At 34.8% G+C, this 14,695-nt stretch overlaps 1 protein-coding gene across 6 annotated transcripts in view; it reads left to right on the forward strand.

Moving 5' to 3' along the window:
* The window catches only part of SH3GLB1 (SH3 domain containing GRB2 like, endophilin B1), a 41,925-nt gene extending 27,374 nt beyond the window's left edge, over positions 1-14,551 (forward strand). For 2 of the 6 annotated variants that reach the window (XM_012747547.3, XM_075999723.1), the window contains exons 7-12: positions 1,335-1,358; positions 5,978-6,067; positions 6,442-6,542; positions 7,325-7,414; positions 13,193-13,424; positions 14,091-14,551. In XM_012747547.3, the coding sequence (XP_012603001.1) occupies positions 1,335-1,358; positions 5,978-6,067; positions 6,442-6,542; positions 7,325-7,414; positions 13,193-13,424; positions 14,091-14,198 (645 nt within the window). In that variant the 3' untranslated portion in view covers positions 14,199-14,551. The remainder of the gene's footprint in view (positions 1-1,334; positions 1,359-5,977; positions 6,068-6,441; positions 6,543-7,324; positions 7,415-13,192; positions 13,425-14,090) is intronic. The other 4 variants (XM_012747551.3, XM_012747554.3, XM_075999733.1 and 1 more) reach the window with 3 other exon arrangements.
* Positions 14,552-14,695: the final 144 nt, after the last annotated feature.

Raw genomic sequence — 14,695 nt, forward strand, 5'->3', positions numbered from 1 at the left:
GCTAATTTAAGCTGGCACTTCATATTTTGGCAAAGAAAATTAACAAAATTTACTTTATTTATAGAAAAGCTTAAGGCATCCAAATTAACTTTGTTCCTCTGTAGCTTACCTTATATTCACCCAAACTCAACATAGAATTGATTTTTTCTGCCATTCCAGGCCAAGACAACCACAATAGGTTAGCTATTCCTATAGTGGTCAAACTCATTCTCCATCCAATGCTAACTCAAGAAAGTTTCAGAATGGTGATAGCCTTGGGCAAGAATAGAAAATAAGAATTGTTTTATAGTATCCAATGTATCTATTTAGCTCAATTTGAGAAAAATTTTGTGATATTAGAACTTTTTAATTTTTGTAAAATAAAATTGTAAAATCTGAATGTAGCCAATAAAATTTATAGATACAGTGTTTGTATTATACTTCTAGATATAGTAATTCCATTAGAAGGGCAAGAATCTGACGTACGATTAATAATAATAAATTGGCAATTAACTGACTGCTTTTATTCCATGCATTGACTAAAAGCAGGAAAATAATCTGTCTACTAATGGGAAAGATTATTGTATAGAATACATAAAATGTGTTTTTGTTTGGGGGGGTTAACTATAATTATTGAAACACTGGCTAAATTATGGCTTTCTTTAAATAGCAAGAGAATGCATTCTTTTATTTCCATTGTCCTATCTATATAGGTAAATGAAAAGGGTGAGACTTATATTTTAGTCATTGCTAATTTAGTATATAAATCATAAATTTTTTTGTCTTAGGTACAAGTATCATCCTAAACAATCAGCAGGACTTTGTTTCATTTGTTAATACTGATGTAATCCACTTATATTAATAGTAAGATATATAACTTTAGTAATTTTAAATTTATTTGATGTCCAGTTTGTTTCCCCCAAAAAGGCTATATTCAGCATTCAGCTTATGTTAATTCCTGCTTTGCTTTCATTTCCTAAAACTCTAGAATATATACCTAAATGAGAAATTAGAAATCATTTAGTCTAAATCTCTCATTTTACAAATGAGAAAACTGGAACTAAGAGATGAGAGTTTCCCAATTTGGGAAAAATATTATTCTTGTTAATTTATATAATTAGCATAAGATTGAAAAATTGATAGTACTGATACATATAAAAGGCATACTTTTACGGTATGTTAAACTGTACTGACTTAGTTACTACCATGTTTAATCTATTAATATGATACTAGAAAAGGAGAGTGTATCATTTGAATTAAAATATTTACATTTTTCTATACTAAGTTGTAGAAAATGTTAAATTCCAACTTTCTTTCATGCTCTATATTTTTCTCTAATTTTTAATGCTGGCTAGATTTGGGCAGAGGAAGTGACAAAAGTAAGTAAATTATTAAACTACAGAATTATGAAACAAGAATTTTATTGTCATTCAGTAAATATTTATTGGGCAACAACTGTGGGTCCAATCATAGTCTGTTACTATATTGTATAAAATCTGAAAATTATGAAATGTTCAAGTCTCTTTAGCCAATAGCTTCACAGAGCAGAATAACAATAACATAGAGATATAGTTTGCATATACCCTGATAAATCTTAGATACCTGTTACATTAAGTGTTAATCTTAAAATGACTTGCTAGAAGACAGTTGAAATACTTAATTTATTCATTGATAACTATTTTTTTAAATGACAGTTTTTAAAATGTTAAAGAATAGTTAATACCATGACCTGTATCTTCAGCCATTTAGACATAGGTGTCACACAAATATTTTAGGTAACTGAGACTTATTCACTCTAGCACCAAAGGTAATTTTTCTCAGTCTTGTTAGTTGAAAATGTTTGTGAAAAATGTACTTTACTATTTGCTGCATTAAATTCAGGATAACAAGTATTTAATTTTGCTTACAGTTAAGGGCATTAATATGAATATTCATTATTGTACTGTGTAACAGTTGGATCTGTTGTTTGTTTTTCAAGTATGTTGTCTCTTCTCTCGATGTCAGACTGTTACTTCTAGAAGCTGTCCATATGACTGCTTCTAGCAGTCCCTCTGCCTGTGTTACCATTTCTAATGTTCTCTGGGATGGGGAATCAAGTAATTAAGCAAGAATTTAAGGAATAAAATTATGACTTTAGTGCAGACTTGTTTCAAATGCTATTTTAGGTTTTCAGCATTTTTCATTTTGGTCCTCATGTTCGGGCCTACCAAAATTTGACCTTCATGAGGATTATGCTGGGGATTGAGGATAGGTGATAACTGTGGCCTCTGACTATTAATAGCTTTATAAACTTTAATTTTTATTTTCTGGCTTTGTAGGATTGCTGGTTATGCAATCTGTTCTATGCATAGGCGACTTATGCTCTCATCTCCCTTTGTGGAATCTGTTCATCACCTTTGTTATAGTTCAACCCTGCCTTCTGATTTCTCCGTGAACCTCTCTAATAGAAGAGATTATAGGTTAAATAAGAAAACCAGAGGCCGGGCGCTGTGGCTCACGCCTGTAATCCTAGCTCTTGGGAGGCCGAGGTGGGCGGATTGCTCGAGGTCAGGAGTTCAAAACCAGCCTGAGCAAGAGCGAGACCCCGTCTCTACTATAAATAGAAACAAATTAATTGGCCAACTGATATATATATATAAAAATTAGCCGGGCATGGTGGCGCATGCCTGTAGTCCCAGCTACTCGGGAGGCTGAGGCAGGAGGATCGCTTGAGCCCAGGAGTTTGAGGTTGCTGTGAGCTAGGCTGATGCCACGGCACTCACTCTAGCCTGGACAACAAAGTGAGACTCTGTCTCAAAAAAAAAAAAAAAAAGAAAACCAGAGTGTCTTCCCCTCTGGTTGTCATACAGGTACACCAAAAAATTTGACTTGATTTTTGCAGTCTCTGCAAGTTTAGGAAATAATCAATATAATAAATGGAAAGAAACTCATGAAATAAATGTTTATATTGTACATGTTAAACCTTAAGAAATAATATCAAAATGGATTTGGGGGATTCTTCTTTACTTCTCACTTATGTCATTTTTATAATTAAAAAATTTATAAATTTTAAAACTTCATATTCTCAGAATATTTTAAGATGTTAAGCCCATAGGAAAAGTAGGTTACATCGACTAAGATTGTCGCTGGGCGTGGTGGCTCACGCCTGTAATCCTAGCACTTTGGGAGGCTGAGGCGGGCGGATTGCTCAAGGTCAGGAGTTCGAAACCAGCCTGAGCGAGACCCCGTCTCTACCAAAAATAGAAATAAATTAATTGACCAACTAAAAATATATATACAAAAAATTAGCCGGGCATGGTGGTGCATGCCTGTAGTCCCAGCTACTCGGGAGGCTGCGGCAATAGGATCGCTGAGCCCCGGAGATTGAGGTTGCTGTGAGCTAGGCTGACGCCACGGCACTCACTCTAGCCTGGGCAACAAAGTGAGACTCTCTGTCTCAAAAAAAAAAAAAAAAAATGTAAAACATTATAAAAAAAAAAAAAAAAGATTGTGTCAGCAAATGCCTCAGAAGCATGACCAAAATTTCTCTTTTATACATACCCTGTTCTGATGACATGGACCAACAAATTCCTGCCCATTTTCCATCTTAAAATAACTCTTCTTGCTTACCTAATCCATGTTATGCTATCACATAGTCTAGATCAATGAGTCTAGTAACAGTATATTTAAGAGCAGAAGGCCTTCACTCTAAAATTTATCATCTTAATTGTAAAATTAAGTAAGGGAATGAGATCTTTGAGGACAGAATCTCAGTCAGCCCTTTAAATTTATTGTCTTTCTTTAAACCTGTCTTATCTATCTTTCTAATATAGATTATTTTCTTCCCAAGTAAACTGATTATGCTGAACCTAATTTAAATTTCCTTAGCCTCTGAGATTATTAGGATCAATTATGTGTGTCAGAGGTATAGATGGCTTGGGACATTTGACTATTTGAAGCCACCCCAGACATACACTGAAACTTATTTAAGAAATGAGATTCGTTCCTTTCTTATCATGACCTTTTTTACATATAAAACCTAGACTGTACAGAAAAATGACTTCTTAAACTTTGTAACATCGTGCCTTTCTTCACAATTACATATTAAATTTTGCTCAAACCTAGAAGACCGATCCCTCATCCTTAATGAGATCATTTAATATTTTTTATTTAGTATACTTAGCATTAAAACATTTCCACTTCAGTCTCAAGCTTCCTAGTCACCTTAATGTGCTACCTGGCTTACTCGTTTACACCTTGTACAGAAATACTACCATTTCGTAAGCTTTTCTGCCATTTCTACTAAAAGTCATTAAATTGTACTTTCACAATCAAAGACCTACATGGAACTAGCCTGGTTTATTTATAAAGTTGATTTATTTTTGATTTGCTGTAGTTACTCCTATTAATCAAAGCCTTTTTGTATTCAACCAAGCAGAATAGTAAATAGTGCAAATGTAACATTGAGGGATTGGTTTTCCTTAATGCTTTCCTGAGGAAAAACGTTGATTCTTTTCTTCTCCTAGGACTTTTTAATGCTTCGTACTAGCTTACAGATGAAGTTTACTTTAGCCCTGCTATCAAAACACCATCTACTGTGGTTTTAGTCAAGTAAATTTAATTTCAGTTCTTGACTAATTCAAGCTTATTTCCATAAATCCAATCTAGAGGTCTTAGTCCTTTCTGCCATGTTTGTTGACTGTGGGATACTATAGAAACTGATTATCTGCATTGCTGCTACTTCCTTGTTGACTAGCTCACTAGGTTAACTGTTGCCACCAAAGGATGAAAGAGAAGCTTGGGCCTGAAAGGAAAAACTTCAGATCTTGTTTTTATGCTTACTACATATTGGAAATGTTGTAAATTATTTACTTGAGGGGGAAAGCTATTTATGCTGGAGAAGTAGTAAAAATATCATTATGATGACATTGTCACCAATGATGATTCCCAATGGGGGATAAGCTGATCATTTTGAGTGGGCTGTAAGGTTTTATTTTGTCCTCCCCACTTATTACCAACCAACTCTGGCTAAATGTTTGAGATGTTTTTTGCCAGTATTTCCTGTTTTTAGATCTTGTTGATTTGTCAGTGAATTATTTTGTCCCAACACTAGTTTGTCCCAACACAAAACTTAGTTTTGTCCCAACACTAACTAAGCCTATATCAGATGGTTGAATTCCAAAGTGGTATGCTATTATATATATATCATCTCTTCCTAACTCCAAAGTCCATGCCTTCAACTTAGTAGCTTAAAATCAGCCATGGTGGAAGTATTTATACCATGAAAGTCTGGCAGAGAACGTTTAGAGAAAGTTTACCAACACAACACTTTTTGAAGGTCAGCCATAAATTGTAGAAAAACTTTTTAAAACCCTAGTAGTTTAACATAATTCTGTTTATGGTATATTTTGTGCATAGTATAGAAAAGGAAATTTAAAAGAAAGATATTTAGAATGTAAGACAGAGAATCCTTTGAAGGAACCTAAGAACTATGTCCCTAGCAATAAGTGTTTGGTAACCAAACACAAAAGGTAAAAATCCTGTGGCTTCACTCTGAAGTCTTTTGCATTTGAAGTTGAAGACTATCTTTAACTTCGAAGTAAAAAACTATAGTAATATTTAAGAATTTTTTTGCAGTAATATTTTATACTTACTAAACTATAGTAATCTTAAATGTTTATAAAATATTAAAATTTAGCAAAATTGATACTAAAAATACATGAAAATATCTTGAAGGTCCCATAGTTTTTCTAGGCTCTTTTGAGTATATCATTAAGCTTTGGTATTAATAGATTCTTTTGAGTCAAGTACTGGTAAGGAATCAGTTCCACTGAAGTTGAGTAATATAGAAAAGCTAAGGTTTAGAAACCAGGAACTAATTTAGATACAAGCAGAATCAGGGAATTGCCAGAGTATCACTTGAACTTTGTTTAGGGGATTTTTTTAACTGTCTTAAACAAATGTATGTAAGATGGACTAAGTGTTCTAATGAGATTCTAAAACTATGTTCTAATTTAAGTCTGAACAGGAATTAAGAATAACTCAAAGTGAATTTGATCGCCAAGCAGAGATTACCAGGCTTCTGCTAGAGGGAATCAGCAGTACACATGTAAGTGTTCATTTATTGGAAATTCATTTGGAACCAAAGTCCTGAGGCAATTTGGACAGGAAAACTGAACTTCCTTTTCAGTCATTTATCAAGAAAATTTAAATTGTGACATTTTCCAAGATATGTGAAGAAATATTTTAAATTTTTGTTTACACCTCATCACCTAGTTCTCCCACCCTAATCATATCCATTTGTTGGGATTTACTGGCTAAGCAGAGTTTGTTACTATACAAGATAGTCTTATTAAGCCTTGTAGTAAGATGCTAGATATTGGTGATGCAACTTTAGTACAATGTTGTGCTCTGTCTCTCCTTTGCATCTGCTACTTTATGCAGACTATAGAGCTAAGAACTAACTATACCTTTCTTTTACAGGCCCATCACCTTCGTTGTCTGAATGACTTTGTAGAAGCCCAGATGACTTACTATGCACAATGTTACCAGTACATGTTAGACCTCCAGAAACAACTGGGAAGGTGATAATTTACTTTTCACATATAAAACTCCTGATAAGAGAAGTAGTTCCAATTTTTGCATGTGAACTAATAGGAGGAATGAAAATTAGAATTTAAAGGCTTTTTAGAATTGGATTATTTTTTTTTTTAGGGAAATAATTATCAGACATCTGAGGTAACAATACATTTTGAGCTGTCTGGCACAGAAGAATATTAACAGAGATGAGATAATTTAAGTGAATACCTTTTTAGTGCTCTATAAAGAAAGCTTGAAAGTGTTTGAGTTCACTTTTTTTCTGGCTACTAAATACTTTTTGCTATAGGTTGAGGAAGAGATAGTTGCATTGACACTTAGTTACCATAAAGATAAACTAATTGATACTTTTTCATTACTTACTATATTGAAAAAAAAAAAGTTTTCGAATATTCTGTAAGACTTCATGTCCACTGTTGTGATAGTATATAAAGCACACATAGCCCAATCATTCATTCATCAAATATTTGTTGACTGCCTACCATGTGCCAAGCATTATTTTGTATTCCAGGGTTATATTAGTAAACAAAACAGGCAAAAATGCTTGCCTTTATGTAGCTTACATTATAAGGTGATGCCAGAAATAAAATTATGTACATGGGGCAAGGATAATCTCCATTCTCACAACACTTAGTCTAGGTAGCAATATAGGCCATTGTTGGATAGGCCATGGGATAAGCATAAAAGTAGAAGTACAGAATATTTTGAGGGTATCTAACTGTGACTTAAGTACTCTAACAAAGTTTCCCAGATGAAATTATCTTAGTAGGAATCAGCTAGATGATGAAAGAGGCGCAGCTAAACATTTTCCAAGCAAAGAAGAACATGTAAAAAAGGCCCAAGGAAAGAGAGTAGTATGGTAAGTTCAGGAAACTGATAGTTTCATTCTTGTTGGATCATCATGTTCAAGTTAAGAGTAGAGTGATAGTTGAGTTTGAGAAGAGCTAAGCAGAGTCATACCACTAATGGCCTTTAAAGTAAGTTGGTAAGGAGTTTGAGATTTATATAGCAAGAAACCATTAAAGCAGGGGAGTAATATGTGTCATTTGAAGGAGGAATATCAAGAAAAATTTTTTCAAGAAACAGGGTAAAAAAATAGTTACTTTGCTGTTCCTTTCTGCCCATTAATCCTTCAAAATTAGGCCTAGAACAAAATTAGGCACATCCACAAAACCAATTTTTGGACCTTAAAAATGAGTTGTAGCCTAATGTCATTAGTTATTCTAATGGAATTTACAGAAAGATTTACATTCGTGTATATTAGAGGTTATGTTAGTTATATTAATATCTGAAGGCAGAGCACCACTTTATATCCACATCATTACAACTATTTTAAGTCCAAGAAGCCTTAGTACTTCCTCCTAATTTGTCCTGAAACTCTAGGAGTACAGCAGAGGGGTTGCTCTTGTTACCATTCATATTTGCATTCTGCTTAAAGCCACACAATGCTTGAAACTCAGCCATACAAAAAATATCTAGTTATTACTGCACTTCAGGATAAGCTCCAACATGATAAAGTAAAACCAGTGCTTTAATTCTGGAAAAGAAAGTCTAGCTTGTCTCTCTGCCCTCAAAAAATTATATTACTGCTAAGGACCAATGACAGTAGAAGAAATTTCAGCCCTTTAATTTATTTCAAGTTATGCCTTTTAAGACAGTACATAGAAATATTCAAATGTAGAACTTCACAAATCATCCAAATCCACACCAAATTTCAAAGCTATTTATGAAGAGTAGAACCAGGTTGTGTTGTAATAGCAGTACCAACAGGCAGTAGTAGTAGTAGCATTAGTAGTTACTAAATAACAGCAATCATTTCTATAGGGCTTACGTTGTGCCCAGGCACTCTTCCAGAAACCTCATATGTGTTTGTTTTGTTTTGTTTTTTTGAGACAGAGTCTCACTCTGTTGCCCTGGCTAAAGTGCCGTGGCGTCAGCCTAGCTCACAGCAACCTCCAACTCCTGGGCTCAAGCAATCTTTTTGCCTCAGCCTCCCAAGTAGCTGGGACTACAGGCATGCGCCACCATGCCCAGCTAATTTTTTCTATATATTTTTAGTTGGCCAATTAATTTCTTTCTATTTTTAGTAGAGACGGAGTCTCATTCTTGCTCAGGCTGGTTTCGAACTCCTGACCTTGAGTGATCCTCCAGCCTCAGCCTCTCAGAGTGCTAGGATTACAGGCGTGAGCCACCACACCGTGCCCTCATATGTGTTATTAACTTTATAATTCTCACCACCAAATGAGGTGGGTACTATTATTATTCAGTTGTCAAGGACAAGGAAACAGAAGCACTTGTCAAAAGATTAGTAAATATAAATAAATTAGAAGGCTTTTACATGTCAACCTAGTAGTGGCTTAATTGATTGACATTATTACAGTGTAATTTCTATGATTTTTTTAGATGTTTCTATAAAAGTTCTTAGAAGGTAAAAATGGCCTTGCAGTTTTGGGGTTATTTTTAATCTGTACAAAACTGACTTAGGTAGACTTCAGTGGCTAAGCAAAGACTACTTATACTAGGAAATTTAAAAGTAAAATTCATGGTAGAAAAAAACCATGTGTGTGTATACATATAAATGGAAAAAGAGCTTATTTTTTATTTTCAGAAATGTATGTATTTAATCATTGCTGAGGAACCATGCTCACTGAGGAAGGGATGCTAGGAAATGTGGTCTTAACTTTAGAGAGTAAAACCTGAATTAGAAATTATTTCTTTTTATCATTAGAACACTTTATCCATCAGAGAAACAGCTACTTTTAATTATTAAGATGCACTGTTTTAGGCATGGAGGATACAGTTAAACAAAACAATCAAAATCCCTATCTTCATGGAACCTACATTCTATTCAGAGGTAGAAGGGAACAGAAAATCAGTATGTATGTACATTATATTGTATATTAGAGGGTGATGAATGCTATAGAGAAAAAGACAGCAGGGAAATATGGTGGGGGCAGAGAAAGATGTGAGAAAGCAAAGGATGCAGCGATCTGAGAGAAGATGCTCCAGGAGAGGGTGCAGCAAGTACACAAACCCTGAAGCAGAAACATAGCATGTTCTAGGAACAGTAAGGAGGGCTTGGCTAGAAATGAATAGAGGAAACATGTAGAGCTTTGAAAGCCACTGTGTTTAGACTACAGTCTAAACTTTACTCAGAGATGAGGAGCCACTGGAGAGTTTTGAGCTGAGAAATGATATAATTTGATTTTAGGTTCATTAACAGGTTCATTCTGGCTGCTGTATTGAAGATAGATGTTAGTGGGCATGGGTGAAAGCTGACAGACCTGTTTTGAAATTATTGCAATGATTTAGTCAGTGATCCAGTTAGAAGATGATAGTGGTTTGGATCAGGGTGATTATGGTAGATGTGATGGAAGTGGTCAGTTTCTGGGTGTGTCTTAAAATTAGAGCCAGCAGGGTTTGCTGACAGGCTATGTGTGTATAGGACTTAAGTCAAGAATAACTACAAGTTTTTGGCCTGGGCAACTGAAAGAATGGAGTGGTAGTTATTAAAATGGGGAATGCCACAGGAGAAGCAGGTTTCAGGGATTGGCCAAGGGAGAGCAGATTAGGTATATCAGAAGCCCAGTTTTAGACATGTTAAGTTTGAGATGTCTATTAAATATTTAAAGGGAGCTATCAAAATTTAGGATATGCAAGTCTGGAATGTGGGAGTGGGGGAGTAAATTAGAGATATAAATTAGAGAGTTATCAGTATATCAAAGATCTTTAAATCTGTATGATTAGATGAATCACCAAAGGAGTAAGTATAGAGAAAAGAAGATGACCAAGGACTGAGCCCTGTGGTACTCCAATATGGAGAGCTGAGGAACCAGGCAAGAATGGTCAGGAGTGAGCAGTGAGGTACTATGTAAACGAGAAGTGTGGCCTGGAAGTCAAGTGAAGAATGTGTGAAAATGGAAAGGTGTGGTCACTGGAAAAGTCAAATGAATTGAGGACCAAATTGACCATTGGATTTAGGAACACTGAAGTCATTGCTGACCTTGACAAGAGTAGTTTTGGTGAAACAGTTGGGTAGGGGCAAAGTGTGTTTGTAACATAAGAGACTGAGAGAAGAGGAATTGTGACAGTAAGTTTAGGTAAATCTTTCAAGGAGTGTTGGTGTGAAGAGAAACAGAGAAATGGAGCAATAGCCAGAGGAGAGAGTGGAGTCTAGTTATTTTTTGTTTGTTTGTTTTTTAAAATAGGAAAAATAAGAGCATGTTTATAAGCTGATGGGAATGATAGAATAGATGTGTTAATTATAACATGGGAGAGAAAAGGAAGAATTGCTGGAATGATGTCCTTGAGAGGCAAAAGGGGATGAGATTTTGTGCTCATGTGGAAGAATCAGCCTCAGCACATAGACAACTAATCTGTAGTAAGAAAAGAAATGACAAAAAGCATGGTCATTTCCTGGTTGTTCTTTTTCCTCTCATTTAAAAGGTAACAAGCTCATCAGCTGAGTGTAATGGTTAGGGGAAAATTGCTGTAATTTTGAAGATGGGTGAGATAGTATGAAATAGTCATAAGGAGAATGGAAAGTGAAAGTGAATGAATGAACTAGAGAAATGTATAATTGCCAGGCAGTATGATGTACCTAATTATAAATTGAATGTAAAGCCAAACAGCAAGCTTTTCTATTTTTCTCTTGTCACAGTAGATGCATGGATACTGAGTAGGTAAATAGGGGGCGGTTTACTGAAAGTACAATGAATTGAGGGGCATCAAAGATGAGGGCAATATGCAAGGGGGTGATTATAATAATTAACTATATGGACATGAAAAGAGTGTTGGTAGGATCATAGGTCTTAATAGGCTTATTGAAGTGAAAGTACTAGAAATAAAAAGGGTGATGGTCAGAGAATGGGATGGTGAAATTATGATTATTGGAAGGGTTTTAGTTACTGGAATTGATAAGATCTAGACGTGACCAAGGGAATGGGTGGCTGAAGTAGGATAAGGTAAGGTGCAGAATTACTAGAAGAGAAGAGTCAATGGATTAAAAAGGCTAAAGTGTTAGAAGAATTGTCCATATAGATATTAAAGACACTAAGAATTAAGTAAGATATAGTGTCAGTGAGCTAGAAATGAAAGGGAGGAAATGAGGCATCTGTAGATGATTACAGCAAGAGATAGTGGGTAGTATATAAACAACATGAAATTGAAAGATTGGGTAGAATTAGAATTAGAAAGAGTCTAAACATGGGAATGAAGAGCATGGACTCCTACTTCATTTACCTCTGGGTTCAGTTAGAAAAGAAGAGTATAGGAGATAAACACTAGCATAAGGGGGTGAAGGGAAGGTTTAAAGATACAGGAAATTGTGCACTGATGGCTGATTTCCAGAGGCACAATGGTCATAAAGAGAAAAGGGGAATTTTATTTTCTAGTATGATGGATTTCATCCAGCTTACTGTGTGAGAGGCCTTTTATATTTTAACTAATGGATTTATTAAAATCATAGATAATTTCTAACCTTAGAAATGGTTGAATTAGAATGATTATAGGCCAACTGTTTTATACTGTTTTCCATTTAGTAGTATTGGGGAAACAATAGCATTCAAATAAATTGAAAATTCTGATAATTTTCAAATTGTTTATAAGCACATTAATCACAAGATTTCACTGATTTCTAATAAAATTTTAATTTTTTTCCTAAAAATAGAATAAAATGAACGTGAAATTTGACCTATTCTTCCACTGAGTCTTCTATTTCATTATTTGAATGTCTGTCTCCTCACTTGTCTGTATGTCCTTAAGGGAATGGTATCTTTTTTTAAAAACAGAGTCTCCCTCTATTACCCCACTTGAGTGCAGTGGCATCATCATAACTCACTGCAACCTCAAACTTCCTGGGCTGAAGCAATCCTCCTGCCTCAGCCTCCCAAGTAGCTGGGACTATAGGTGTGCGCCACCATGCCCAGCTAATTTTTTTTGTATTTTTGGTAAAGACGGGATCTCACTCTTGCTCAGGCTGGTCTTGAACTCTTGACCTCAAGTGATCTTCCCACTTTGGCCTCCAAGAGTGCTAGGATTACAAGTGTGAGCTACCATGCTTGGCCATCATTTCATTTTTGTCTTCTGCTTGTAGTAGTAATGCTGAACATGTAGATATTCAATAAATATTTGTCATTTGAATAGAAAATATGATTGGACTGGTTTTATTAAAGTTTAGGTATTCAAATATTTCTCAGGGAATTAACTTGAGAAAGCATCATTCTTGTGGTAGTATATAAGTTTTCATTGATATTTTTATTTAACAATTCATAAAGAGAGGAAAATAATAATACTAACAGAAGTGTTTTGGTAGTGCTTTAAAACAATCCATCTTTTTTTTCCTGGTGGGAAAAATAGCCATTATGTCTGCTTAAAAATTTTAAGTTGGTATTATAGAAGAACAGATTTGAAACAAACTTTGAAGGATTTATATTTGAATGCCATTTGAATTGTCTCTCATATAATTGGCCCAAGAGGGGAAAAGAACATGGCACACTTTGTCATTAAAATATTATTAATACCTGTAAATCTTTTTCCAGTGTGGAGGTTGGTAGAAAGTAAACAGTGCCACCAAGTGGTGATATTAAGGAACTTTAATCGCTTGGAAATAATTAATTGGCTGTTTTCTTTTCAACAGTTTTCCATCCAGTTATCTTTGTAACAACAATCAAACTTCTGCGACACCTACACCATCTATTTTACCAAATGTGATTGTTTGTTCTGCCATGGCTTCAACTAGTGGCCTAGTAATCACCCCTCCTCCTGCCAACCTCAATGATATTAAGGAGTATAATGGCAGCAGGAAGGCCAGGGTTCTCTATGATTATGATGCTGCAAACAGTACTGAGTTATCACTTCTAGCAGATGAGGTGAGTATTGTGTGTATGAGAAGAAAAGTATAACAAGTGAAAATTCTTCATTACTTATTTGGAAATAGTTTATCATGAATGTTTTGTAGATTTCAGATGGGTATATTAACTTTTTTTTTTTTTTTTTTTTTTTTTGAGACAAAGTCTCACTTTGTTGCCCAGGCTAGAGTGAGTGCCGTGGCATCAGCCTAACTCAACAGCAACCTCACATTCCTGGGCTCAAGCAATCCTACTGCCTCAGCCTCCTGAGTAGCTGGGACTACAGGCATACGCCACCATGCCCGGCTAATTTTTTCTATATATATTAGTTGGCCAATTAATTTCTTTCTATTTTTAGTAGAGACGGGGTCTCGCTCTTGCTCAGGCTGGTTTCGAACTCCTGACCTCGAGCAATCCGCCCACCTCGGCCTCCCAGAGGGCTAGGATTACAGGCGTGAGCCACCTCGCCCGGCCAGCATTTTATAAAATTTTAGTTCCTATAGAATATAATAGAATATCACAGAAATATTTAAAACTTTAACTGCTAAAGAACTTGAAACTGCCTCTTATAAAATCTTTTTATCTTTTAGCAAAATTAATAATATTTAAAGCCCTGTGAAAAATTAAACAAATACAAATCTGATTATTTTTAATGTAGTTAACAAATGGAAATATTTTATTTTGTAGGTGATCACTGTGTTCAGTGTTGTTGGAATGGATTCAGACTGGCTAATGGGGGAAAGAGGAAATCAGAAGGGCAAGGTGCCAATTACCTACTTAGAACTGCTCAATTAAATAGGTGGACTGTGGAAAGATTGCCCATCATGACATTGTATTTATGTACAATTAACTCTAAATATAGCAGGTTTGAGTATCTTCCATGTTAATGTCTTATGAGACTGAAAATACCAGCTATCAGAAACTGGCCTTTCTGCCAATAAAGTTGCATGATAAATATTTGATTACAGAATTTATGTTACAACTTTCATGCCAAGAATGTTTTCTTACAAAATTCTTTTTACTGAAGTTTCACTAATAAGCAGCTTCTACTTTTGAGCCTCAACTTAAAGCAGAAGAACTGTTTTCTACTGAATTTTTCACTAACAGCAAGCTTTTGTTTTATGTAAAATAAATCTATTGTGAATTGATATCAGTGACTCATTTTTTAGGTATAATTAATAGCCAAAGAGTAAAATTAAAGTTTGTTTTAAAACTTTTGGTTTAAAAAAGAGCTCTCCAGGATATAAAAAAAAAAAAAAAAAAACTACTCTGTTTTGAAGAATAGACTGTTT

Source organism: Microcebus murinus, chromosome 2 (assembly GCF_040939455.1).
Source record: "Microcebus murinus isolate Inina chromosome 2, M.murinus_Inina_mat1.0, whole genome shotgun sequence".
In the NCBI taxonomy this organism is placed as follows: Eukaryota; Metazoa; Chordata; class Mammalia; order Primates; family Cheirogaleidae; genus Microcebus; species Microcebus murinus.